The sequence below is a fragment of the Stigmatopora argus genome, chromosome 18 (genome assembly GCF_051989625.1).
Source record: "Stigmatopora argus isolate UIUO_Sarg chromosome 18, RoL_Sarg_1.0, whole genome shotgun sequence".
NCBI classification, from domain to species: Eukaryota; Metazoa; Chordata; class Actinopteri; order Syngnathiformes; family Syngnathidae; genus Stigmatopora; species Stigmatopora argus.
The window spans coordinates 6,766,153-6,792,216 of record NC_135404.1 but is presented as its reverse complement, the minus strand read 5'-3'; the positions used below and the strand labels follow the sequence as shown (position 1 = coordinate 6,792,216).

The 26,064-nt window shown below is 40.7% G+C and overlaps 4 protein-coding genes across 5 annotated transcripts; 3 read left to right on the top strand and 1 right to left on the bottom strand.

Moving 5' to 3' along the window:
* Positions 1–48: 48 nt before the first annotated feature.
* Positions 49–2,185, bottom strand: gnptg (N-acetylglucosamine-1-phosphate transferase subunit gamma). The gene is made up of 10 exons (XM_077625333.1): positions 2,013–2,185; positions 1,860–1,914; positions 1,715–1,782; positions 1,587–1,641; positions 1,414–1,497; positions 1,260–1,353; positions 1,059–1,173; positions 750–832; positions 462–672; positions 49–392 (listed from the first exon to the last, which is right to left on the bottom strand). Exons 1-10 carry the CDS (start codon positions 2,077–2,079, stop codon positions 307–309), a joined length of 918 nt encoding a protein of 305 aa, XP_077481459.1. The 5' UTR covers positions 2,080–2,185; the 3' UTR covers positions 49–306.
* A 10-nt stretch (positions 2,186–2,195) lies between these two features.
* Positions 2,196–5,535, top strand: tsr3 (TSR3 ribosome maturation factor). Its single transcript, XM_077625334.1, has 6 exons — positions 2,196–2,789; positions 2,904–3,117; positions 4,136–4,329; positions 4,412–4,579; positions 4,688–4,742; positions 4,922–5,535. The coding sequence occupies exons 1-6, from the start codon at positions 2,669–2,671 to the stop codon at positions 5,061–5,063; spliced, it is 894 nt and encodes a 297-aa protein (XP_077481460.1). The 5' UTR covers positions 2,196–2,668; the 3' UTR covers positions 5,064–5,535.
* Positions 5,536–5,847: 312 nt separating this feature from the next.
* pdpk1b (3-phosphoinositide dependent protein kinase 1b) lies at positions 5,848–15,296 on the top strand. Its single transcript, XM_077625332.1, has 14 exons — positions 5,848–6,129; positions 7,931–8,194; positions 9,055–9,097; positions 9,180–9,317; positions 9,391–9,535; positions 9,604–9,701; positions 10,459–10,534; positions 10,611–10,679; positions 10,765–10,861; positions 11,160–11,333; positions 11,572–11,789; positions 11,868–11,925; positions 11,987–12,139; positions 12,818–15,296. Exons 1-14 carry the CDS (start codon positions 6,106–6,108, stop codon positions 12,929–12,931), a joined length of 1,671 nt encoding a protein of 556 aa, XP_077481458.1. The 5' UTR covers positions 5,848–6,105; the 3' UTR covers positions 12,932–15,296.
* A 673-nt stretch (positions 15,297–15,969) lies between these two features.
* On the top strand, positions 15,970–25,014 carry kctd5b (potassium channel tetramerization domain containing 5b). Of its 2 annotated transcripts, XM_077626306.1 has the most exons (7): positions 15,970–16,367; positions 21,640–21,748; positions 22,034–22,125; positions 22,259–22,354; positions 22,516–22,620; positions 23,361–23,486; positions 24,040–25,014. In XM_077626306.1, the coding sequence occupies exons 1-7, from the start codon at positions 16,149–16,151 to the stop codon at positions 24,067–24,069; spliced, it is 777 nt and encodes a 258-aa protein (XP_077482432.1). In that variant the 5' UTR covers positions 15,970–16,148; the 3' UTR covers positions 24,070–25,014. The 2 variants fall into 2 exon arrangements, with proteins under 2 accessions (XP_077482432.1, XP_077482433.1); XM_077626307.1 differs by lacking the exon at positions 22,516–22,620 and having other exon boundaries at positions 15,974–16,367.
* The last annotated feature ends 1,050 nt before the right edge of the window (positions 25,015–26,064 follow it).

The following is a 26,064-nucleotide window of genomic DNA, read 5'->3' as shown; positions in this document are numbered from 1 at the left end:
TTTTAAGCATACAATTTTACAACTTTAAATAACTTTTGACTCTAAAAGTAGTGTTTTTCACAGTATGTATTTGATAAATATACAAAAAAAATTTCCCACAACATTGCAGACATTTTAAAATATGTACATCCCTCTTGAACACATCTCAGTTACAACTTGTTCATTTTTTTAAATCTCATATTTACTTATCAAAATTCTTCAAATGCACATTAGAAAAATGTAACTTGTATTCTTAAATTATTTTGCTTCACAGTCACACAATTTGTACAAAAATGTGAATTCTCTGGTTTAAACAAAAAAGTCCTTTCAATTCTGGTCCGATAACTCAAAAAGTCCAACATCCCCACGTAAATGTTGCGTCACCGTTGGTGTTTCGCCACCTTTTGTCCCATCTGTAACATAGCAAAACGTATAAAACACACTGTCACAAACTGTACGGTGATTTTAAATAAGGTTTTAACCTGGTTTTGTTCCAATAGGAATGTTATGAAGTGTGAGCAGTTCTTTTAATCTCGCAATCTCTTCTCGCTGGTTTCGGACATCTTCGTTACATTTCTGTAAAGAATCGTGCACTTCTGTTTCCACTTGAACTTTGGAGACAGTCTGCTTCACTTTTTGACTCTTCAGGAAGCCGCCATCTTCAAAGACGTCCCTGAGAAGATTATTATATCCCTGTCAAGAACATAGGCATCATTCAGATTTTGTTTGTTAAAGACAAAGTTAGCTAAACATGGACAGGAGCAACTTACCTGCTCAGTGATAAGACCTTCGTAGCGAGCCTGCTCTGCGTCATCCCAATCTTTTTGTAGCTTCTCGTTTAGTGATGGGTACACTTGAGAAAAAGGTAAAATCGTTAGAATATTATAGAATATTCCATTTCAGATGTGCAAAAGACACTGGTTAAAAAATACTGAAATTTGACTGCTTTTCTTAACTAGCGCTACTTGGCTAAAAGCAATTTTAGTGAAAGGATTGCACAAAAGAACAATTTAAAAATGCATTTGACATCTTAAATCCTAAATGAATTCAATTTAAATGAGGAAAGCAAGTCTTCCCACCTAAAAGAGAATGAGGGTGGCAAACAAGGGGTGTTTCAAATGTAACCGAGTACATGCAAGTGCTCGGCTCCGAGACTTGAGCGAGCTTGCTTTGGCTGCTGCAGGTGAAAATCACCTGGAAAAAAAATAAAATATAAAAAAAAACAAAGCTAAAGACAAGCCCAACATTGCCAACTTAACCAGGACATAACTACTACTTACCTTTGCTTGTCTGTTTCTCGTGCCACAGGTGTCTCCATCTCTCATCCACATGCCTGTGAAAGAATTGTTTGCTATTTCCCATTCATGCCAGATCCTGAAAGAAAAGATATTTAGTTTGAAGAACATCCAAAATGGTAGCTATACGCTTCTTTACCCCAGAATTCCACTGTAAGCATTCCACCGAAATGACTGCTCATGCTGGGTGATGTTGTGAAATGGACACAACTCATATCTATACCTAAAAAATATATATACATTTTGAATTGGTCAATGTCATTTCAATCAACAATCACATTCAAATTACAACAAATATATATGTATACTTACAATGACTCTGTAAGGCTGAAACACCTTCCAGCCAAACGGGCAAGGTGAGCAGGCCCTTGTGAAAATGACAAATGTTAATTTTTGCCAAAATTGTATTATATTTAATCTTGAAATGACATAAAACTTACCAGAGACTGGCGATGCAATAGCTTTAGGTTGAAGTCTGCTTCCCTGAGCCAGCAAATTGTTGTTTATCCTTAGGATAAAACATTAAAAATTGAACTCTAACCACTACATGTATTTAAATTAATTTCAATGGGTAAATTGACAAACCCAAATGTATTCGGTGCCTCGACTATCTTCATTTTACCGGCGAATCCATGATTTACTACGGAAAATGATGTCAAAAGACCAAGTCAATCAACATGGTTGGTTAGTGGCTCCTCTTAGTTGACACCTTCGTAAAATAACACTTCGATTACTTACCGAAAATAGAAAAGCATACCATAATGACGAGTACTAAGTGATATAGAAAATTAAAAAAACAGTACATGTTTGATTGAAGTAGTTATACGATATTTTCGAAAACATCTGTGGTTCACTTTTCATGAAATTGTAATTGTCTTCCGGGTCACGTGGCAGAAACAACTCTTGCGCATGCGCTCCTTGGATAATACGTCATTTTATTTTAGGAGCTAAAATAACGCTTAATAACAATTTTCTACCTTTTGAAAAAACGGCGATACGAGTTCTATTTGAATTACGACGCGTTACACCCATAATGGAAGCTCAATATTCTCATTTGTAAATGTTTTTATATACATGCTAATGCTTGCTAGCTATCGTGTGTTGCTGTTTCTACTGCGCATGACCAGTATAGTTCGGAGGAAGCACGTCGCAATTTAATATTCGAAGCTAAAACAACAGAATTACACTTTTGTTTTTATTTTTCGAACGGCGAAATAATTTGGGTTTTTATTTCCAATACACGACACATAAAGCCGTAGCTTGGTCGTCATTTATTTTCTATAGACGTTAATGCTTGCTAACCAATAGAAAGCATGTGTTGCTGGTTTGACACTTGGCTACATTCGAACTTTTAACTAAAAACACATTTTCAAACTAGTTTTTTGGTGTACAAAATGGGACGGAAGAAACAAGGCAAGTTTGTCCGCCATGACAACAAGGGAAAAGACAAACGACACAAAGTGAAGGGGAAAACATTAGAGGCTTTTACAGAAGAAATGCACTCAGCATTTGAAGGCAAATATATGTACTTGTATTCTTCTGTCATGTTCACTAATTGTTTGTGCTTACTGTCTGAAGAATGTACACCAAAATGATGAGAAATCTTGTTATTCTGTTTTTTGGGGACAGCAAGTCTTCTCAAAGATGATGGAGGAGCAGAGACCCCTCAAATGAAGTTTCCTTGCCCCCTTGCCATGTGGGATTTGGCCCATTGTGACCCCAAACGTTGCACAGGCCGAAAACTTGTACGCAAGGGTTTCGTGCGCAACCTCCGCCTAAATCAGAGGTTTAATGGACTCATTTTGAGTCCTATGGGGACAAAGTATGTGACGCCAGCTGACAGGTATGACTTTATTTGGGGGGACATTCTATCAAATGACCCAACAGAGAAATTTTGGTAATCTGTGATATTGGAAACTGAACATATTCGACCACAGGTGTCAAAATCAAAGCATAAGGGTCAGATCGATTATTTTTTTGTGATGCGTGGAAGCCGATTGTGTGCATTGACTTTTTTAAAAATTAAATTCCAATGAAAATTTTGTTGCTAATGACAGGTGCAGAAATTCTATATTTATTGGGTTACAGTTAAAGTTTAATAAGAAAATATTTTTGTCTTTCATTAATTGAAAAATAAACTTTAAATATTAAATTTAAATGTAGATAACTATACAGGTGAAATATAAAGGTAAATATTTTTTTAAATTACAAATAAAAGATTTCTATTGTTATGAAACAGCTAAACTAAAATGAATGAGTAAAATATATCATATTCTTCACTATCTATCACTCCTTTTGTATTTTTAGTAAAATTGGAATTAAAAAAAAGATAAGATGGTATTTTCAATTGTAGCCCTAACAAAATGATTTGGAAAATCAGGCAAAGAAAAAAGACAGTATTTGCTCCTTAATACCGTTTTATTTTTTTGTGTTTAAAAAGTACATTTAAAAAAAAAAGGAAAATAAAGATGGACATTTTTTTCAGTTTTTTTAAGTCAGCAAACAAAAATCAGATACCTTACATTTTTTTGATATTAGATTTTTTTAAATTAAGAGATAAAGCAGAGAATCTCAATGTTTAACTTATTTACAGCAGTAGACAAAATGCATTTCAACAGGAATGGCTGTCTTAAAAAATCATGTTTCGGTGCCCTTGACGACGAGAGATGCCGAATCTATTTGGACTGGGGGGCTGGCATTTTTTAGGTCGACAATGTTTCTAAACGATGAATTAGCTTTCAAAATAGCTCATTTGATAATCAGTCAATTGTCAGTTAATGAAGGACATAAGTACCATATAGCCCGTGACGAAGATGAGTTTGACATGCCTGTTCTAAATGTTCGTGTCTCGTCATTTGCAGGGAGATTGTAGCCCAGCAAGGACTGGCAGTAATCGATTGCTCCTGGGCCAAACTTGAGGAGACCCCCTTCAATAAGATGGTCGGAAGTCATCCACGGTTGCTACCTTACCTCGTCGCCGCAAACCCGGTCAACTACGGGAAGCCGTGCAAATTATCTTGCGTCGAGGCCTTTGCTGCTACTTTTTGTATTGTTGGTAAAGCCAGCGTACGATTTTTGTTGTTGTTTTATGTTAAGTGCAACTGGCATGACACTCACCCTGTGTTGATTATCATCAGGTTTTGAGGAACTAGCCGTGCTGCTTTTGGAGAAATTTAAGTGGGGGACTGTGTTCCTGGAACTCAATAAAGTTCTGCTGAAGAGTTATGCTGCATGTCAATCAGAGGAAGAGCTACTTGCTGTAGAAAAGGAATATCTAACTTCTAAACCAGAAGAAGAGGAAATAGGTAAACATGGAAGAAAGGTCATTTATTTTTGAATTTTGGAGAGTGGTAGAATCTGAGCATAGTCACAGTGAATATATTTTAGTTTTTACTCTAATGTCTTTTTTGAAGATCCATTCGACGTCAACTCGGGAGTGGAACACATCAATCTCAACAGACGTCATTGGTGAGAATCGTGCATTTGGTTCAGGACAGACTGTTGCAAATAATCCACAATGAGTGAATTATAATTGGATTGATAACTCGTCATCATTAAAATCAAGTACTACGTAATTTTGGTAAAGAATCGGTACATTTTAGTAGGGCGGTTTTGTGCTCTGTTTTTATTTTTGTATTTGTATTCAGGGAACCTGAGGAAGAGGATTCCAGCGAGGACACTGATGCGTCAGAGTGCGAGAATGATGAATCAACAGATGAAAAAAATAATGAGTCAGAAAATGTCTCCGATGTTGAAGAGGAAGTGGCTGAAGCAAAGTCGTCACATTAAAATTTCAGTTTGATGCACATTTAAGTTTAAGTTTGATACATTTAACAACTGCAAATGTTCAAATTTGACCTGCTAAAAGGCCATTTTGGCTCATTTGTAGGTTCTTAAAATATTTAAACTATTTTTTGATGAAAAGTCACAAATTCCAAATACTGTGCTTCCAATAATTTTTGTTTGTGTTCTAGGCTATGAGTGATTAAGAATATTTTCAAATTCATAAGCTTTTAGATTTAAAAAAAAAACTAAACTATTAAATGTCATGTTCGTAAGGTGTATTTGTAACTGTTGTCTTCAGCTAATATAGCATTTTTGCTAGTAGTTTACTGAACATCTTATGCGAGTCAAATTTGGGGGATTATGTCTCCCCTTTATTTGCAGAAATGTTTTTTTGCATTTATTTGGTACCAAACGGCCATTTATTTGCCTCAAAAGTTCATTATTAAAATTAAAATTCTGATTTGAAGGTGTTCAATTTCATGTTGTGACTATTGCATCAAAAAGTTTATAATTTGTTTTATGTTAAGTTTTATTAAGTTTTCAACATGAGAATTGTTCATTGGTAGTATAATTTTATTACTTAACGGTTAAAGCTACTTTGGTATGTTTGACAATGTATTTTTGTTGCAGTTTTCAACTAAGTTATTTGGGGTTGGGGGGCTTTTACACAGTTCAACGTGGGGGGATTCTCACTTTTCCCACAGCGTCACCTGGGTTTTTTAATTGGAAATAGTGGTCAGTGAACGCTGCATCTCGTACCGACTACCTGGCAGTGGCATTAAAAAGACTTGTGTTAACCATGTAATGTTCTAAATATCGTTTGAAACTATATTTTCTCTCGTCTGACAGATCTTTTCCAGTTTAAAAAAGTTGAGTTTTTTTTTACTGTAAATGTGGCGAGGGGGCGGACACAGCAGGACTCTGCTGTCCTGCGGTAACATTGTTGTGGAACGACGTCACAGCTCGAAAATGAAGGCGAAGAGGCAGCCATTACCGGAGCATCTCTAATTATTTTATTCCAAATAAATACTCGCGGAAAACTCCCATGGCAAGAGCTACAAGTCAGCTGGTGAGTTTCGCCACTTCCACACTGAGCATACGACGAAGCCGGCGGGGCAAATGTGCCGTGTGGCGCTTGTTTGACAACAAATAGTTCACTCGGGCCTTCGTCGGAAGAGCGGCGGCTAGCTAGCGGCGAAGCTAGCACCGAACACCGCACAGCTAATATAGCCCGACTAGCTCACCGAAATTGACTGACATTCGTCCCTGTATGACCACGTCATTCAACATATAGGCGTGCGTCACCCTAGTGTTTTTGTTAAAATACACTAAACAACAAGTTGAGGAAAATTGTACAGTTTCACTCCGTCTGCTTTGCTTTAGCTAACGCTAAGCTAAGCGGCTTGGCGCTTTCAATGTTAACTCTGGCTGTCATGGTGCTGTTGTGCTCGTTAAGTCCCACTTGACAAGAAGATTAATAGAAGAAATGTTCAAAAAAAATGTACTTCAGAAAACTGCTTTTGGGGTCATTTGTATATTTGAAACACACTTAAGTGCGGCTTGTCAAGGTAGCCCGAGAAAGTTCACACAGGCCCCAATGCAGCCGGATTTAGTCCATACGTGGGTTATTGATATCTGGAAATAATGTGCCAACATAAACGGTGGACCAGTGGGAAGTTAGTCAAAGAATGGTGGTTCTGTTTGGTCCGTCTTTGTGGATGAAAAGCGGCTAAACGGCCACACCTTGGTTGTGAAGGAGATAAAAGGAAACGTAACGCGAGTTGTAAACGGCGATGCGTGTGTTATTGTCCTTGCAAGCACCAAACGACGCCCTGGAATTTACAACCTCCCTGTTTGTTGTCTCGAGGTGTGAAATAATGACCAAGGCTGGGTTTGGTCCTCAAACTTTATGCCCCGTGAACGAACAAACAACATAAAATGCTTGGCTACTCTCCAAAAGCCGTCATCACAACATTAAAATACAGGAAGTAGAAGGTCTAAATGTTTTAAAAGCCACTTCCTGTTGATGTTTTCAATCGAAATGAGCATATAAGAGAAAAGGACAATGACAGGCTAACAAATAGTGTCTGCGTTGTGGGAGAACCTATTAACAATGGATAGTTCTACTCTGAAACAGCACAAGTAGGCGTGTATTCTTTATCCTCTGTGAAAAACAACTATTACTGACACTACTTGACTCACTGCAGGTCCTGTAAATTTTGAAAGTCTACTTCAGAATTAGGGTTGTGTCTTTTCTTGTACTATTTGTATACAGGGGCTCACGTTGAACTTTTCAAAAAGTTGAAACGGGGAAGTTTAGACAGCTCAGAAGGATTTCCTCTTGTGGTTACGTCCTTATCTTTTTATAGACTTTGCCCCTCAAATGGCCTCACTTTAAATTGTGTTAACTGCAGTACTTGGGAGTTTCATTCATCCTGTGACCGGCATTGCTACTCATAAATCGAGCAGCTGCCAAAAATGAGTAATTTTGCTGCTTTAAAAAAGAAAAAAAGAAATACCATACACTTAAATTTAAATAAGCGCCCCGGTGGACAAGTGTTTACAAACAGTTCGGAAAAAGGAGAGTTTCGAGCCCAGATCCGGACCTTCCTGTGTGGAGTTTGCTTGTTGTCCCTGGGCTTGTGTGGGTTTTCTCTGGGCTCTCCCACATCACAAAAACATGAAGCACAGGTTTGGTCGAAGACTTTAAATTGCCCCTAGGTATGACTTGAGTCAGAATTATTTTCCAAAGAAAATGACTGTGGGTTATTGCTCAGCAAAGTCCAATCTACCGTGGTCATAAATTTCAAGGTACCACTGTGTAGAGTTGGTATTCCACTGACAAGTGTTGTTCTCGTCTCTGTTTCCAGTATGATGTCGTGCCCATTCAGCCCAGCGTTGTTATTTGTTCCCGCTCGCATCCATCAATGGTAAGGAACCACCCCGACTTGAGCAGCAGCCACTGTCCCGGCATGGAGGGCTCGCCCTCGGAGCCCCGCGCTGTGGGAACGCCCGCCGGCGGCCAGGGCTCCAGCTTCCGCGCCCAGAAGGTGGCGCAGGCACCTCAGCCTCGCAAGAAGAAACCAGAGGACTTCAAGTTCGGAAAAATCCTGGGAGAGGGCTCCTTCTCGACGGTATACATAAAAAATCATATTTGACATGGACCACCAAAAAATGATGTTTTTATTTTTTTAAATATTTTTTTTTGCCTGTCAATTCATTGGCTGCCAATGACGGTGCTAGACGTCCAATCCATTTTGACTGTCAAAATGGATTGGACGTCTAGCACTGTCATTGGCATCAATCAAAGCCAGTCCTACCAGTTTTTAAAAAAATAATTGGACATCTGTTGTTGTCCATGACAGGCATTTAATGAATAACAAATATTTTTAGTTGTTTCTTTATTTAAAAAAAAAAAAGAGAAAACATATGTTTTCTTTACATTTAATATTTTGTGTTAATTTAAAATATTTATATATATAAAATAAAACAATTATTTTTTAGAGTAAAGTAGTAATAATAGTCTTTTATTGAGGATTGTAGGAATTGTATTTATTATTATTTTTTTATTTCCATGTTTTTATTTCATTAAGGAAATTATTATATTAATATTTTTCTCATTTTGTTTCTTTCAGGAGCGACCTTTGTAGTCCTTGATCTTAAACAACTACAGACAAATTTTTTTAAGTAGTAATAATAGTAGTCGTTTATTGAGGATTGCAGAAATTTTATTTTTATGTTTATATTTCATTAAGGAAATATTTTTTAATTTTTAATTTTGTATTTTTCTCAACTTCTTTCTGAAATTAAAAACTATTTGGCTGGTCATACCTGGCCACTGTGCCCCAAGTATGACACCTGTAACTTATATATATAACGCATTCCTCCTTCATTTTAGGTCATTTATTACTGGGCTGTTGTCGCTACACATGAGCATTCCTCCGATTAGCATTCTCGAATGAATGATCTCCATTTTTTTTTCTCCCTCTTCAAGGTTGTCCTGGCAAGAGAGCAGGTAACTGGCAAAGAATATGCAAGTAAGTTAAAGCACCAAATGTGGGTAAAATTTAGCAAATGACTCAAAGCTCAAGTGTGGTGGATTGTCTTTGTGTTTTTCAGTTAAAATATTAGAGAAGCGGCACATCATGAAGCAGAACAAAGCCCAGTATGTGAAACGAGAAAGGGATTTGATGTCCAATCTCGAGCACCCGTTCTTCGTCAAACTCTTCTTCACATTTCAAGACGACGAGAAGTTGTGTATCCTGTCAGGGTGGCCATGACTGTGCAATTTTATCGTTAATAATTTTCTTCCTTAACACGTTCATATCAGATTTTGGTCTCAGCTACGCAAAAAATGGGGAACTCCTAAAATACATTCGTAAAATCGGGTCCTTTGATGAGACCTGCACTAGATTCTATTCGGCGGAAATTGTTAGCGCTCTAGAATATTTGCACAATAAGGGAATTATCCATAGGTAAGTCGTTTTTTTTCTCCTTTCTTTACGTTGTTATTGGAGTTTTAACCAAGCTTGCTTTATTTCAGAGATCTGAAACCAGAGAATATTCTTTTGAGCGAAGAGATGCACATCCAGATTACAGATTTCGGGACGGCGAAACAGTTGTCATCGGACAGCAAGCAAGGTACATTAGCGTAAATTTGGGTCTGTAAACCATAGCATCCAAATTAAATTAAATTTAAGAACAATGCGAGACAAAAATCAAAAATCTTAAGATACAAAATTTACAGAAAACAGCAAGATAAAATCCACTTAACTTTGACTTTTTAGCTTTCAGGGAGGCAAAATTGAGGCTAACGTCTGTCACCATTAGCATTGTAGCTGGTTCGTAGCACATTGTGGATGTCAGAGCGCTATTGCTCTTCTATAATGGCATCAGGCATCAAATGGTGCCTGCCACAAAAATACTATTTTCCAGTACCTAACAAACTCAGATAGTAGTGTGCTAGCATAGCAATTTCTTCATTGCAAAGTAGATCTCAGAGTACTCATGGCTAGCCTTAACTGATTTCCTTACTGGCATAAAAGCATCAAATGAGGCCTTTTGCCATTAAATCCCCAATTTTAGCTAACAGCGTGCTAGCTTTATTGTAGCAAACTATCCTAAACTTTTTCAAACTAAGCGTGATTAAATTTATATCATTTATAAGTCCTGATACCATGGGTCTTCTCGTAACATCAATGATGCTAGCACAATCATACGCTAACCAAAATGAATGACCGAAAATAAGGAGCTAGTTAGCCTGCCAAAATCGTTAAATGAGCTTTTTCGCTAAGAAAAATGCAGTGTTTAAAGTGAAAGCCAATATTTGTCTTATTGTCCAGATGATGCGGTACTATTTTTTGTCATAAAAGTTTCCTTTTTATTCCTTTTTCCACAGCGAGAGCTAACTCATTTGTGGGAACAGCACAGTATGTTTCTCCAGAGTTGTTAACAGAGAAATCAGCCTGCAAAAGGTGACCTTCATTTAATTGTTGTCTATTAATTATATTACAATAATATGTATTTTGCCTCATTCTCCTGTTTTTTCAGCTCTGACCTTTGGGCATTAGGGTGTATTATCTACCAATTGGTGGCTGGTTTACCACCATTCAGAGCTGGGTAAGTACACTGGTTCTTTTGTTGGCATTGTTGGTTTTAATTTTATTTTATTTTTGAATTTTCATTTGATTTTTTACCCCCACAGAAATGAGTACTTAATATTCCAGAAGATAATAAAGCTGGAGTATGAATTCCCGGAGAAATTCTTCCCCAGAGCCAAGGATCTTGTCAAACTGCTTTTGGTAAGTTATGATATATGACGCTCTTTAACACACTGGCTGCCATTGACGGGGATAAACATCATAATTTTGGTGTGGATTTACTGATTTTGGTTTGAGTGTATTGGCTCATCCAATTATAAACCTCCCAATTCAAATGGATTGGACATCTGTTGTCCATATGGCAGACTCTGTACTTTTATTAATTTCTGTTAATAAGAGCTCCGCCATTAGTGTTCATTGGTTTTGGTGAAAAAGTATTTTTTAACGTAACCAAGCCGAAGTTTGAAGTGCAACTCTCATCTGAATTTTTCTGTTACAGTCACTGGACCCCTCAAATCGAATTGGGTGTGAAGAAATGGGTGGCTACAATCCTTTGAAACAACACCCCTTCTTCGATAACATATCGTGGAGCGACCTGCACATTCAGACACCCCCAAAACTCACCCCTTACCTTCCCGCCATGTCGGAGGATGACGAGGACTGCTACGGAAATGTAGGATTAAGCCCATTCTTCTTCATAGTTGTTTCATTGGGGCTGCCACAAACAATTATTTTTGCGAGTCCACCGAGCACAAATAATTTTTCGACTAATGCGCTCAGAAAAGTCGGGACTCTGAATGTTTAAATCAAGCCAACTCATTTCATAATCCATTAATCGTGGCAGCCCTAATTCTTCTTTAAGCGTTGTGTGTAAAACAAAAAAAAGCTAAGCCCCTAATTGGTCCACGCAGTACGACGACCTCCTGAGCCAGTTCAGCAACATGCAGGTGGCCCAGTCCAGCTCGTCACACTCCCTGTCGCCGCACGAGTCTACGCCGCCGCAACGGTCCAGCAGCAACATCGAGCAGTACATCCACGATCTGGACAATAACTCTTTCGAACTGGACTTGCTGTTCACCGACGAGGAGAAGCTCCTGCTGCTGAATAAACAGACCTCTGGAAATCCGTGGTAAGCCTCCCCGCTATCCCGTTTCGCAACGCCAACCAAGGCTAGTATCTGCTTTTACTCATTTTACTCGTTAAACAGGCACCAATTTGTGGAAAACAACCTGATTTTAAAAATGGGTCCAGTGGACAAACGAAAGGTAAGAACACCTAAAAATGGTTGCTTTTCCCAGCACGGTGATTTAACGTGTTCCATTGCAGGGTCTGTTTGCCCGACGGAGACAGCTGCTCCTCACTGAAGGACCACACCTGTACTATGTGGATCCTGTCAACAAGGTCCTGAAAGGAGAAATCCCTTGGTCGCTAGAATTACGCCCTGAGGCCAAGAACTTCAAAACCTTCTTTGTTCACACGGTACGCACAACTAAAACATCCCATTACGAATTCTCACGACACCCAATACCGGTCGGTATCATCCGTAACGCTAGCTCGGGGCTGTCGGTATATTTTTACACAATTTAACATGCTCTGTTGCTATCATTAGCTTCTAAAAAGAAGGAGGATGAATTCCCAGTCGGTGGACCTTTTTGACCAGCGGTTTGATTGACAGTTACCACAAAACACATTGGTATTATTGAGAAGGAAAATCAGTATTATCTGACTTTGGTAGCTCTCGATCTTTTATTCAGGACTGCAGAAATGACATTTTTGTGGGAAACTAGGTAGAAGCAAATGGTTTACTTTTGCGTGCCTCTCAAAATGTCAGTATATTTTCACACAATTTAAAATGCACTGTTGCTATCATTAGCTTCTAAAAAGAAGTCATTCCCAGTCGGTGGACATTTTTGCCCAGCGGTTTGATTGACAGCTACCACAAAACACATGGGCATTATTAAGAAGTAAAATCAGTATTATCCAACTTTTGTAGCTCTCTATCTTTCATTTAGGACTAAAGAAATTACATTTTTTTGCGGGAAACGAGGTAGAAGTACTTGGTTTACTTTTGTGTGCCTCTCAAAATGGCACGTCGGTCGGGCCGGCATTTTGAAAGCGTTAATGACCCAGTGTTTCCGTTTCCCGCTTTCATTCCAGCCTAACCGAACATACTATTTGATGGACCCTAGCGGAAATGCCGACAGATGGTGCAAGAAGATCCAGGAGGTGTGGCGAAAGATCTATCAAAGACACCAAAACCCCGGCCTATAGGAGCTCCTCCCGTATCCTCCCGTGGCCAATCACTGAGCAGAGTAACACCCTCTTTAGTGCCCTTCATCACCGCAGTGTAAACAAACTCAAGACGCTGGCATCTAGACCTCGTTTGTTTTACTGAGTAGAATCATGGGGGGGAGGGGGGTCTCCAGGTCTCCAACTTGGGATTCAGGGTTGCTTTGCTTGTTCTTTGTGCTCCGCGCGAGGCTTCCATTGCAATTTCGCCACCGAGCACATCTGCTTTCTTTTGTACATTCTCCACCCGATTCAATCCGAGGACTGGCTTCCTGCTCTGCATAAGACAAAAAAAAAAAATCGATCTACGTGAATCCGAGAGTCTAACCGAACCCGCGTCCTCCGTGCAAAGTGTAGACAGCGCCTCCTCGTCTAGTGCATATAGCTGTACACTTGATTCCGTCTCGCGCATTTACCAAACTCAAATGTATTTTTGTAAGAAGCCCGTGTATTTCCACAGTATTTGTTTTCTGAAACCGAGTGGTACTTGCTGATCGCGGTCCAATCAGAATCCCAGCGGGCGGAAGCCGTTTGCCGAGGAGGCGGTTAAACATGCCACTAGCTAGCTAGCTCGTACTTCCGAAAATCGCTTACATTTTTTCCTGCATGGCCAGTCGTGTAGCGCAGTTCTTCGTTCCTCTCTCTCCTGTAGGGCACTGGTGATATTAAGGTAGTTTTATAAAAAGGTGGGTATTTTGGTGACTGCATCGGCAACCATCGCAAATGTTACTGGCTGTTCTGTTTTGTTCACTTTGCTATTTCTTTGTGATGTGAATTCTTTTTTTTTCTTCAGTTTTTATTTTTATTATTATTATTTTTTTTTTTAGGGATGGATCATCCACAGCGCATCCTATCGAAATACGAAAAATCCTACTTGCTGACCGGAAAATCCTCAGCGGGTTTTATATTATGTACGATGATTGTTTTGTTGAAGCAATCGCAGGTTTGGAAATCGCCTACTCAAATGCCCACCGTAGAGGTGAAACGGAGTTAAGACTTTTGATTTTTTTTTTTTTACACAGATTAATATTGTTTTTTGGACTATAAGTCGCACTAGTCAAAGCCAAAGGCGCAACATAGAAGGGGGGGAAAGTAATTTGGAGTATAAGTTGAATTTTGAGGCCTGAGATTTTTCTGATTGCACTATTGTCGCCATCAATGAGTTAAACGATTACTATGTCATTGCTGACATGCACTGCACTGAGTTGTAAAAATGGTCCATGACAGACTGTTTTTACATTGACAACACAGTAACAATGGTGTATTACAATTTAAGACACTCAACCGGAGGTAATCTGTTCTAATGGGTCTAGAGATAAGCAAAAATCAAGTAATTGCTTGTCATTGATGGCACCAGACATCCAATCCATTTTCTACTGGGAGGCCGCCAGCCTCTCCCAGTTAAAACAGATTGGACGACTATTGCGATCGATGGCAGCTAACATGCACCGTGGATTCTTCACATTCGATGTAACGGGAAAAAAAGTGCGACTTATAGTCTGAAAAAATGTGATCCCTTCAGTTCCTTCTCAAAGGCGGTCCCGCTTGCCTCGGTCGGCTCAGTCCGGGCGTGGCGTGCGGCCGGAATATCGGCGAGCGAGGATATCCTTATCTGATCCAAATACTAAGCGATGAAATTGCTGTATCCGTCTAGAAAAAGCGGAGGAAACGCTCCAAAAGCGCGGAGAACTCGTCAAAATCAAACGGGCGTACGGAGCCCTCGACCCGTGGCCCTCATAACCCGACGAGAACTGTGATGTACAGATGTATTATGAAAAATCTGAAGCAAGTAATGCAATGATATTAGGAGACAGTTTTTGTATTTTTATTCTTGTATAAGGTTATTAGAGCGCTATTGTTCAGGCTCTAGTTCATTCTGTGTTATTTAAATTCTAATATATGAATCATATTTGGATTGAAGTCATGTTCAGGGGCCATGTTGTGTATGTTTTGAGATGTAAAGCCTTTGAATGTGAATAATTATTGTAAACTATAATATTTTACAGCTTTTTTCTTACTATATCATACATTTTCTATTTGCTCAGTGATTTCATCATATTCCGATGATAATTTAACGAATTTGTTCATTCGCTCTCTGATTATTTGTGCGTTAGGTCAATAGGTGTTGAATGACGACTTTTCCACTTAATGCTTGGTAGTCCAGTAAGTAAAGCATGTAGGGAATTTAGGCAAAAAAACAACAAAAAAAACAAGAGAGAAAGGCCTTCTGTCTTCTGTTAAGTCACGGTTGGTCGGGACACGCTTGAAACAATGGCTGCCGGCCGGCGGTTCACTGGCGATGGCTTTTCACATCCTGCAGCATGTAAATAAAGTAATCAGCCCACCAGTTTGTCTCGTGCGTCTTTTGCCACTTTGGACAAATTGTGGCTGCCGAATATTTCATTTGGTGTTCATTGCTGCCAGGGAAGGAGTTAGTAACTCCATTTGTGATGTGATGACGTCCTATAGATTTGAACTGGGAGGAATGGCAGTGAATGCGTCAATTGTGTTAATGCAGTTTGGAGGCGAATGAGTTAACTCATTTGCTTTAACTGGGTGAGGTATAGGTGTCGTCCAATGTTAACTGGGAGTGAAGAAATTAGCTTGTTTGTTCATTTATTTGTTGTCAGTTACCAAAATTGATGTCCAATCCATATGAACTGGTATGGCTGAGATGATTATTAATTTATTATTCATTGTTGTTATTTGTGCACTTCATGGTGAAGCTTTAAATCTCATTCTACTTGTATAATGGCAATCAAAGCTTGAAATTCTATTAACTCATGGGTAGATGAGCTACCTCATTCGCTGCCATTGACCGTGATGGACGTCCAATCCATGAAGGAGAGGCTGGCAACGAAACCAATTGGGATTTGACACCTATCACCGGCAATGGCAGCGAACGAGTTAATTGAATTAAGAGCGTCGTTCTCCCTTGGTTCTTGCCTGTCCCCCCGTGACCGAAACCGCGTTTAAAACAGCGAAGCGTCTCGCGTGGAATCATGCACGCAAGCCTGCGTTCGGGGCGGAGACGGGGCTGGGTTATTAGTGGGAGTGGCCAGGCCGGGAGTAGTGGAAGCCGAGCGGCCCCAGCTCGTGAGATTTCCCGTGAGCCCCCGAGGAAAGGCGGACGGCGACGGAGGAGGAGGAAACAAGCCTGGACGAGCCGAGGCGAGACGACTTGGAGTCGGGGCCAGGAATGGCAGACAACTCGGAAAGCAGCGGCTCCCTTCAACGCCGGTGTTTGAGCCATTCTTCGGCGGAGAGGAGCCCCACGCCCGGTTCGGGCTCTTCTAAATGGATTCGCTTGAACGTCGGCGGGACCTATTTTTTGACAACTAGACAGACCTTGTGTCGAGATCCGAAATCGTTTCTTTACAGGCTGAGTCAAGCGGACCCGGAGCTTGATTCCGACAAGGTAAGCGCTAAGCTAGTTAGCACTTTTTTGAGGGGGGGTACGAAGCATTTTCTTTTTTTATCGGGTGTAAATCCTTTGTTACTCTTACCTTATTGTTGACGTAGTTTAACTTGAAGGTTTGGGATTTTAAATGACGAACGCAATGTAAACTCGAGCCTCCTTGCTCAAAGCTTACGCTAGCATTAGCATAAAGGTTAGCTAGATTCCACCAGTCGCCTCATGAAACGCGCGTTTATTTCACATGTTGTACTTTTTAAAAAGCCCGTTTTTAAGTGACGCGTAGTTTTAGGTTTCATTTTAGGTGAACCCGAACCGCGTCATTTAATAACAATTTCCTTACATGTGTGTTTAATGCCAAAATATCCAAAAGAAAACTTTCTCTCGTCGAGGCCGTTGCATTACTTTACACGTTCGACTGAAACCAGAAAGCCATTAAAACGCTTAAATGGTGTTCCTAAAAATGTTTGACTCTCTTAAGACAATTTGATATTATTATAGTTTGCTTGAAGTGTGTTTGGGGGCGTTTTTACTCGACGTTATTTGAAATTTCTTTGTATAGTTTTCCCTTTGCCACACACAATGTTTGAAAAGTTTCACGACTTTTTTCCCTGGAAAAACAAAAAAAAACTAACTGACATGTTTTAGAACTGTGTTCAGGATAAATGATACTTTGTGATATTTTTTAGGGGAGAGGGACAAAAATTTCTTCCTAGTTCAAAATGATGGCCGTTTTCCAACAAAAGCCTTTTTTGGTCACTGGTGTCAAACTCGCAGCCCGGGGGGCAAATCCGGTCCACTGCATCTTACTGTCTGCCTCTTAAAAGTAATGTACCTGTGTCAAATTTAGTTTTATGCTCAAATGTGCAAAATCAAGGACTATAGAATATTCACTGTTTTCCCCTTTTAAAAAAGCATTAAAAAGAAAAATCCCATCCTCTCCCCATTTTCCCCTCAGCAGTCAATCAAATATTACACGGGATGGACTCCACTTCATCTTTCTCATGTTGCATCTGGCGAGCGTGTCTTTTCCAAGCACTCCACATCATTTAGGAAACGCCAGCATCCGCTAATAACCTTTGGCGTAGCGAGCGGCGAGCAACGAGCACTCTCCTAAATCGGGCAGCACTCAGGAGAGCGACAGTAATGGTTTGAGGTTCCTCTAACACGCACTTAAGACAGCGGATTGACACGAGTCGCAACTCATTGAAGCTTTATCCGCCCAAAAAGCAAGCCGATTATTACAACATTAAAATATTTGCATTCAAATGCGATATGAGCCGTGCCGGGGACCAAACTGGGGCAGATTATGAAAACAAACCATAATAGAGGCGTTAACCCCTTCATAGGGCACGTGGTGGAGTCACTGGTTTGCACTTACACCACTGGGGTTCCAATCCGGATATTCCGGTGATTGTTTGTGTGTAATCTGAACTCATATTCTCATTTTCTGAATCACTTTATCCTCATTAGGGTCGTGGGGGGTGCTGGAGCCAATCCCATCTGTCTCCGGGCCAGAGGCGGGGACACCCTCAACCGGTGGCTAGCCGATCGCAAGGCACGAGGAGACGGACAGCCATGCACACTCAGACCCATACCTAGGGGCATTTTAGAACGTGACCGGACGTTTGGTCGCCCGGGTGAATATAATTTTGAGAGCTGGTTTCAACAGTAGATATTTAGATATTAAACTCTCTCTCATGAATATAATTTTGAGAGCTGGTTTCAACAGTAAACTTTCTGTCATGTTGTCAAACGTCCGGGCGACCAAACGTCCGAGTACCTTTTAGAATGTCCAATCAGCCGACCATGGATGTTTTTGAAATGTGGGAGAAAACCGGAGTACCCGGAGGAAACCCACGCAGGCCCGGGTAGAACATGCATACTCCACACAGGTGGACCGACCTGGACTTGAACCCAGGACCCCAGAGCTGTGAGGCCGACGAGCTAAACCACTCGTCCCACTGGGCCGCCAAGTAATTTATTTTTTAGATGATCTTAAAATAAGCACTTGCCCAATAAAGGGTTAAAGGGCGTATATATATGCAAGTGTCTCACACACACTAACTCATTGTTTGCAAGTTGCCAGGCTGGCCCGGTCGGGCCAGGAGGCCCACAGACCGTTCGCTGTTTAAACCGGCAGATGCGCAAACATACAGCCCATACACCCCGCCCCCCGCCACCTCCTCCTGCTTGTGGAGCATGTGGAGGCCATTCAGGGAGAGAGGAGGGTTTTTATGGTTACGGCGGGCGCCTTGCCACCGGCCGCTCGCCGCGGGGCCAATGGGGCACCCCTTAGAAGGGGGGGAGGAACACACACACTGTTCTATAATGTGACCCACTGTGAATTTGGGTTGCTCTTTTTTACTGAAAGGTCAGGTTTTTGTTTTTACAGTTTCTTGATGCTGGCTGAAATGGTAGAGGCAATTGTGTATTGAAGTGAGGCCAAACTGAATTTTTATAAATTGCATTCCCAGCCTAACTATTTTTTTTTTTTAAAGTGCTTGTTATGGGGGAGGAAATACACTAAATATTCAATGTATTTTAATTTGTCTACTATATTTAAAATATTAAAACTAGTTGGTATCAGCTCTAGTTGACAGAATAGGAATTTATTTTGACGTCTGAATGCAAATCAAGGAAAAAAATAAACCGTATCTTGCATAAAACGTGAAAAAACTTAAGTTAACTCGCAGTTTACAGTTTGACAAAGCTCGCAATGCTTCGATTACCTCGCAGAGCTTCGATGGGGGCGACAGAACCAGTTTTCCCCCCACCTGGAGTGAATGCAGCCTTGTGTTTGTGTTCCAGCAAAGATGAGAGCTTCATTTCCCAGTCATCTATGCTGACGGGCTTCCGCACTACTCTTGAAAACTTGCATTATTCATGCTGTTGACTTGAGTCTGTTTTGCACGTGGGGTTAGACCGGGGGAGAAAGTGCTCGCACGTGCCCGCTCGTAACCGCTGGCGCCCTATAGTTTTCTATAGATAACTGATCTGGGACAAAAAACATGTCCTTTGCTAACGTGTACCACACTGTAAAAAGTTGTAAAAACCAAGTCCATAATAGATTGTACATCTATCAGCATCAATGGGCCAGGAACATCATCTGTCCCTGCCAGCACTTCCCCGAGATCCTTTTTATCCAACTCTACTTAGCTCGTGCCCAGAGCTGCATAAATATTTCAGGTGTGCATCACAAAACATTTTTTATTTTAACTTCTTCATTTGCCAGTTGAGCTTTTCTGCACGCATGCAAAACCGTTCTACGCTAACAGAGGGTTTTACTTGTACAATGCCGCGGAGCACATTTTGTAAATCATTCTAAATATTTAACGGTTAATTAAAGCTAGCTGTTCGTAGGGCAATAGTTAATGTGGTTGTTTTCCATTGATTTTTGCTGTTATTAGAGAATTGGCAATTTAAAAAAAAAAATCATGCAGGAATTATTTATTTGTTCATGTTTTTATTATATTCAAATGACAGTTGTTTCAAACAATGGAGTCCTATGGGACAATATTTTGCTGCCCCCAATTGACATCCAATCGGAGTATTGAATTAATATTAAATTTTCTCTTATGCTTTTTGAATTCTCAAAAGGGTCGTGGGGGGTGCTCTAACCTATCCCAGCTAACAATGGGCAGTATGACTTTGTAAATTTTGCACTGAAACTTGATTTCAAGACAATCGCAAATTCAACCGGGTCAGGAAAACTGTAGTTATATTTCGTTTATTTTTATTTTGTTCAGTCCTTAATCTACTTGAAAGTTGCAAAATTCACAACACGAAACTCCCTGAACAACAGTGACGTTTTTGAATCAGCATTTCAAGCAGCGTTAGCAAAATATAAGTCAGTCGTTGCAAGCCCTCCCCGATGTGGGGTGTCTATTATTCAAAAGACTGCCGCCATTACCACCTCGACGCTACAAGGATACGACTGGCGCTGGGCTAAGTAGCTGCGCTCACGTGACTGCCGCAACATCCTTCAAACGCGGCCTTCCTTTCTCCCCCTAATGCGTGCTTTCCGCGTATTCCCCAGGCGCTGGCGTATAAAGGCTTCCTTTTGATGGTGTTAATTGTGCAACGTGACATCATGTTAAGTTGAGTTGAGGGTTGACATGCATGTCTCCAGATGGTGCGTGTCATGCGCCCGACACGTGAGGGGCTACGCTCTCTCTCTCGACGGCAAAGGAAATCACATAATATGGCTGACCTGCGCCAAACTGACCTAATTCCCGCTTGTTGGGTGTTGACACGCTTTGGGGAAGATAAAAAAAATGTTGTTCTTTTTTTTTTACCGTATTGGCCTGAATATAAGACGGTGTTTTGCATTGAAATATGACTGAAAATGTGTCTGTCGTCTTAAATTCAGGGTCTAGACATTATTCCCATCCACAACACTAAATATCTTTAAAACGAATGCTGAACACTTTGGTTAACGTAGTTATTGCAATTTTGCTGTTTTATCACAGCAAATTGGTGAATTTACACTTTAGTTGACATATTTAAATGTTCAGGTATTAAAATGATAGGCTTGAAAAAGAGGGGGTCGTCTTATATTCGGGCCAAGGCGGTATAGGATAACGATGGGCCGCAAGCTAGCAAACTCAAGATCCGAGCACGTCGTTTTATGTGGCCTGCAAGTTAAATCATGTGGATCGATTTTATTTATATATACAAATTTTTCAGGTCAAGAATGTCTCCCCAAAAACATTCCACGAACTATCAAAATTTTCATTTGATAATCATCTTCTTGAATAATCACTCCATGGCATGTTATAGAGTGCTTTTCCACTGGAAGTGGATGATCACTACCAACCCTCCCAGTTATTTACATTTAACATCTTTCTCCATATGTGGAAGATTCTCTCACTAGATCTCTGCAGACCCTAAATATTAACACTGGACAAAAATAGAACTCTTGGGCTCCCTCAGTATATTTTTAAAGTTCCGTGTCAGGACAGGCTAACGGGCTAATTGCCACAAGTGAACCTCAGCGCTTTTTCCTCTCAACTCCCTCGGAGGATTCGGACCGCTCTCCCCAATCCGTTTCCGCTCTAATTGTTCGCGGCCCCTCTCCCCCCGTGAGACGACGCCGGCCTAATCACGGTACTTACAGAAATAGGGGAACACCCAAGGGTGGCGGAAAAAATTGGGATCAAATCCAAGGCCGGTGGGAATCGGAGAATTGTATTCTTAAAAAGACAAGATTACAATTTGACTTCTTGGTGAGTTTTTTGGTCAAAGGGTCATTACTATTCTTTCTTTCTTTCAGGATGAAACTGGTGCCTATCTTATTGACAGAGACCCGACTTACTTCGGGCCGGTCCTGAACTATTTGAGGCATGGCAAACTGGTGCTCAACCGGGATTTAGCAGAGGAAGGTAACGACCCACGGCGTGATCGTGTTTTGGCGTTTGACGGCGCTAGATGTCCTATCCACTTGGACTGGGAGGGCTGGCAGCTGCCACACTCTCCTAGCCCAAAAGGATTGGGCTCCTTCTGATGTCAATTGCATCTTAAGTATTTTTATGTTTGTCATTAATATGTATCAAGCTGAAAACGTAAGTAAAAATCAATGTGTGACGGATGGACTTAGTCTCTGGCTGAATAGTTTGGATATCACTTGGTGTGAATGGCAGCGAATGAAATAGGGTTTTGCCTTTCAGGTGTCCTGGAAGAAGCCGAATTTTACAATATTACATCGTTGATAAAGCTGATTAAGGACAAGATTAGGGAAAGGGACTGCAAGACCTCGCAGGTAAGTCAAATCTCATTTTTTTTTCATTACACCATTTTAGCCACAGCCTAAAATTATGCCAATATTTTTTATAAACATTCAAAGTTTGTGTTCCAGTAGGAACGTGTTAAACTCATCATTTTTTTCACCGCAGGTGCCAGTCAAGCATGTATATCGAGTGCTTCAGTGCCAGGAAGAAGAGCTAACCCAGATGGTGTCCACCATGTCCGACGGCTGGAAGTTCGAGCAGGTGAGGCGCCTTCCCGCAAAGGGGCGGTGTCACGGGGCGGGCTTTTCACGCGCTTCACCTACCTTGCTTATGCCCACAAAGTCCAAAACCACGGCACGCAAATTTGACCTCGGCCCTCGGTGATCCGGGCATCCCTTGTGTGCTCTGATTGGTCGTTGCAGCTTGTCAGTATAGGTTACGGGCGGGCCCAGCAGTCAGAGTTTCTACTCATTGTGTCAAGGGAGGTGAAGGGCGACCCGTCGGCTTTGCCAAACAACAGCGGAGAGGTGTGTCCCACTTGTTTATGTCCACGGGCCGGTCACTGCATGGTCCCATGCACCTTGTTTGTCGTCCTCAGTTACAGTAACTTTAAGTAGACGACTTAAAGTAGACACAATTAGATGTCGGATCCTCCTTGGTTTGATTTTGTTACTTTGTTGATCCCAAGTTGAGGAGGTTTTTCTTTTCAAGGACAAGAAACAAAGATGGTGACGCATACAAGGAGGCTCGCAAATTCCTTTTCTGGTACTTGTAGTTCATAAGAATATTTTCCAAAGAAAAATGGGTTTGTATGAGGCAACATTGCAACCTAGCAGAATTGGAAGTTAAAATCGCCTTTAGGAGAATGTTATGCTAGCTGTCGTGGGAAGCTAACTTTAAGATTAAGTCATGCTAGAGCGATTATTTTTGACTTGACTCTGTGTGGAAGTCTTGGCGACAGTTGGGAACGTCAGCACATGTCAGTGGCGGAGTAGGACTTGAACAGTTTTTGGTATTCATGGACTTGATTGCTTGGAGTTGTAAGCCTAGCATCTTCTGTTAGCGCCTCTTTGATGTTATCTATTGGGTTTGATGGAGATCTGGAAAGCGTATCGCTTTTAAGTGGAAGTTTTTCAGGCTCTTCTCAGTTATTTTTTTGGTGGGATTTACCTGTCTTTGTTTTCTATCCTTTTTTGGCAACATCTCGCCGTATATAGTTGAAACTATCATGTTAATCAGTTATCAATCAAATATGATTTCTTTCCAGCTGGTCAGCATCGGCTCTTCTTATAACTACGGCAATGAAGACCAAGCCGAGTTCCTGTGCGTGGTGTCCAAGGAGCTTCACAATCAATCGTACGGGACCAACAGTGAGCCCAGCGAGAAAGCCAAGGTATGATGGCAGATGGAGTCCACGGATAACTTCTGTCTTTTTTTCTTCCTTCCCCCATTTCCCTTCCACGCCCACCTCCTGTGCCATTGTGTTGTTTTGTGAAAAGAGTGTCTCTCTTGTCTCCCGTGCATGCCGCATGTCTCTCAGAGCGACGACGAAGACTCGGATTACGAAATGAACCATTCAGATTAGAGTTGAACAATTGCGACTCATTGGTGAGCGCTCAATTGAACGTAGTGACGCCCCACCCGCTAGATTTTACCTTTCCCCTTAGCAACTTCCGAGAGGTTTCCGCAGGACTTTCAGGAGACAAAACGAAAAGTTCCTGACCGTTCGCCGCCATTGACGGCGATAAGACGTTCAGGCTATTTGTAATGGGAGGGCTAAATGAGTTAGCGTATTTTCTCGCATTGTGAATGGGGGGCCGCCTTATACGAGTGAAATTGTGAAATTCAACGACGCAAAGGCAATTTTAAGGGTCGATCTGCGAGAAAATACGGTAACCCACGATATGAAGTCTTGGCCTACGTGTCACACTGCCCTTTCTTTGCAGATTCTTCAGGAACGAGGTTCTCGCATGTGAGAAGGAGCGAGTATCGCGCTGTCCAGGTGTTCTGATGCAAACATATCATCTAATTGAGCACAAGTGGAGGTCCGAGCGGCAGCGTCGCTCGCGCATTTCTGTTGTTTTCCCTCCATTTTTGTTTTTTTGACTTCTCCATGTAAATATGACTGCTTACTGACAATTGGTGCCTGCACATTGGAACTGGAACTTCTCAACTCGGGCAGATCTTTTGACGTTGAAAGTAATTGAAGGAAAAAAGCTAAAACAAAAAGGGGGCTGTCGTCATCATATCGGCCAGTGATTCTCTCAGGGTCATCTATCGAGCTATTGACTTATTGATATCCTCCAACTTGATCGGGCAAAGGACGCGCTTCTTTGTTAATCCAAATTTGAACGCAAGTTCCAACGTTTTTCGCTTCTTTTTTCAAAGCCGCTCGACCGAGGTCGGAGGTCACGGTTCCTATGTGATCATTCTGTAGCGCCGTGCGCTGAATGCGTCTTCCAACTCCGCTCAACTTTTTCTTTTTTTGGCGTCAATAATACATTTCACGCTCGGCCATTGACGGCGAGAAACCTCCATTTTAACCGGGAGGATTGGAAGCCAATTTAACTTAAGCATGCCGTTTCTTGATTAAATATAAGCGAGTTAATGCGATTTAACTGGTTTTCTGCTTTCTACATGGACATCCAATTAGTTTGAGGTGGTAGAACTAAAATTAAATGAGTTGAGTAACACATTGAGTAAACTCGGGTTACATTATGACTTGACATTAGTTATCTCGTAAGCTAACTATGGGTTCTTCTTAACTTACTGCAGTAGAAGTCCAATCCTTTTGAGCTAGTAGGTTACGTCATGGTTTAGTTTAGTTACCTCACATTCAAGTTAATGCATGCCTTGATTAATCTAAGTTAGGTTGTGAGTTAACTCGTTTGCTACCATTGACAATGAGTTAAATAGTTAAATTTAAGACATGAAGTCGCTTAGTTTCAACAACATGAACCTAATTCTCCTCCCTTCCTGACTGACTTTATTTTTGTTATTTTTATTTGAGGGAACATCTGCTTTTTTAAATTTTTTTAATCACTTTTGGGGAGCTCAAAGTATTTTGGCGCGTAGGAAAATTGTGGACTGGAACTGTTTTTAAGGACAGTGAACAAATACTCTGTTCATATCCAGAGAATTTACTTTTGCTGTAAATATTCTAAAAGGAAAAAAACATGGATATTTAACTCTTTAAAAAAAATGCACGTTTTGTACACTGTATAGAAACTCACAACTTCAAGTGGAAGTTGTTATACTGGATATTTTTAAGAAACATAATGACTCTTATCCTCTGTTTTTTGCATAGTTTGTACAGGATTGACGAGATTTTTTGATTGAGATTGAAAAAGTTAGTTGTGTTTTCATTGAAAACATGCTTCGACATGTTTTGTTTGACACAACAAAGCTGACTGCTTTGAAGTTGACTGTTACATTTTTTTTCCCTCCTCCTACCGTGTGATACTTTCATTTTACACGACAATTTTGAACATTTCTAGTTAAAACACACATTACAAGCACTAAAGTGGGGAAGAAAACAACACTGTGCACCCTACTAACAGCCTGTAATGTTACTGTAAATATTGGAATTTAGAACACTTTTTTTCTTTTCTTTTTTTAAATTTGATGTGCAGTTTTTGATAGATTTGACTTGCATATTTTTTTCGTTTGGTGTTGCCTTTCCGCCCTCCCTCGTAATGACCAAAATCTAATGTCTTACGTGTATTGCACACATTGATAATTTAGTGTCAGGGAAAAGCAACCTTTTTTTCTTATTGCCGGCACACTTTGTACATATGGACTTGGTAACAACACTTCCATTTATCTACACGTACACTTGACTCACATTTTTATAAGTATGGATGCATGTTTTTTGATAGACATACACACGATGATCCCTCACACAAGGGCTTTTTTCCCCCTCGTTCGATACCGTTAACGGCGATAGCAAGCGGTGAAGGATTTGGCTCGGA

Excerpts from the sequence above, each read along its gene's own strand:
- kctd5b (XM_077626306.1), top strand. The coding sequence starts at position 16,149 with ATGGCAGACAACTCGGAAAGCAGCGGCTCCCTTCAACGCCGGTGTTTG. Across the intron at positions 16,368-21,639 it reads CGGAGCTTGATTCCGACAAG|GATGAAACTGGTGCCTATCT; the intron begins GTAAGCGCTAAG and ends TCTTTCTTTCAG. Across the intron at positions 22,621-23,360 it reads TGCCAAACAACAGCGGAGAG|CTGGTCAGCATCGGCTCTTC; the intron begins GTGTGTCCCACT and ends ATTTCTTTCCAG.
- gnptg (XM_077625333.1), bottom strand. The coding sequence starts at position 2,079 with ATGTACTGTTTTTTTAATTTTCTATATCACTTAGTACTCGTCATTATG. Across the intron at positions 1,642-1,714 it reads TATTGCATCGCCAGTCTCTG|GGCCTGCTCACCTTGCCCGT; the intron begins GTAAGTTTTATG and ends CATTTTCACAAG. Across the intron at positions 1,498-1,586 it reads TTCAGCCTTACAGAGTCATT|GTATAGATATGAGTTGTGTC; the intron begins GTAAGTATACAT and ends TATATTTTTTAG.
- pdpk1b (XM_077625332.1), top strand. The coding sequence starts at position 6,106 with ATGGCAAGAGCTACAAGTCAGCTG. Across the intron at positions 9,536-9,603 it reads AATAAGGGAATTATCCATAG|AGATCTGAAACCAGAGAATA; the intron begins GTAAGTCGTTTT and ends GCTTTATTTCAG. Across the intron at positions 10,535-10,610 it reads GAGAAATCAGCCTGCAAAAG|CTCTGACCTTTGGGCATTAG; the intron begins GTGACCTTCATT and ends CTGTTTTTTCAG.
- tsr3 (XM_077625334.1), top strand. The coding sequence starts at position 2,669 with ATGGGACGGAAGAAACAAGGCAAGTTTGTCCGCCATGACAACAAGGGA. Across the intron at positions 4,330-4,411 it reads TGCTACTTTTTGTATTGTTG|GTTTTGAGGAACTAGCCGTG; the intron begins GTAAAGCCAGCG and ends GATTATCATCAG. Across the intron at positions 4,743-4,921 it reads AATCTCAACAGACGTCATTG|GGAACCTGAGGAAGAGGATT; the intron begins GTGAGAATCGTG and ends ATTTGTATTCAG.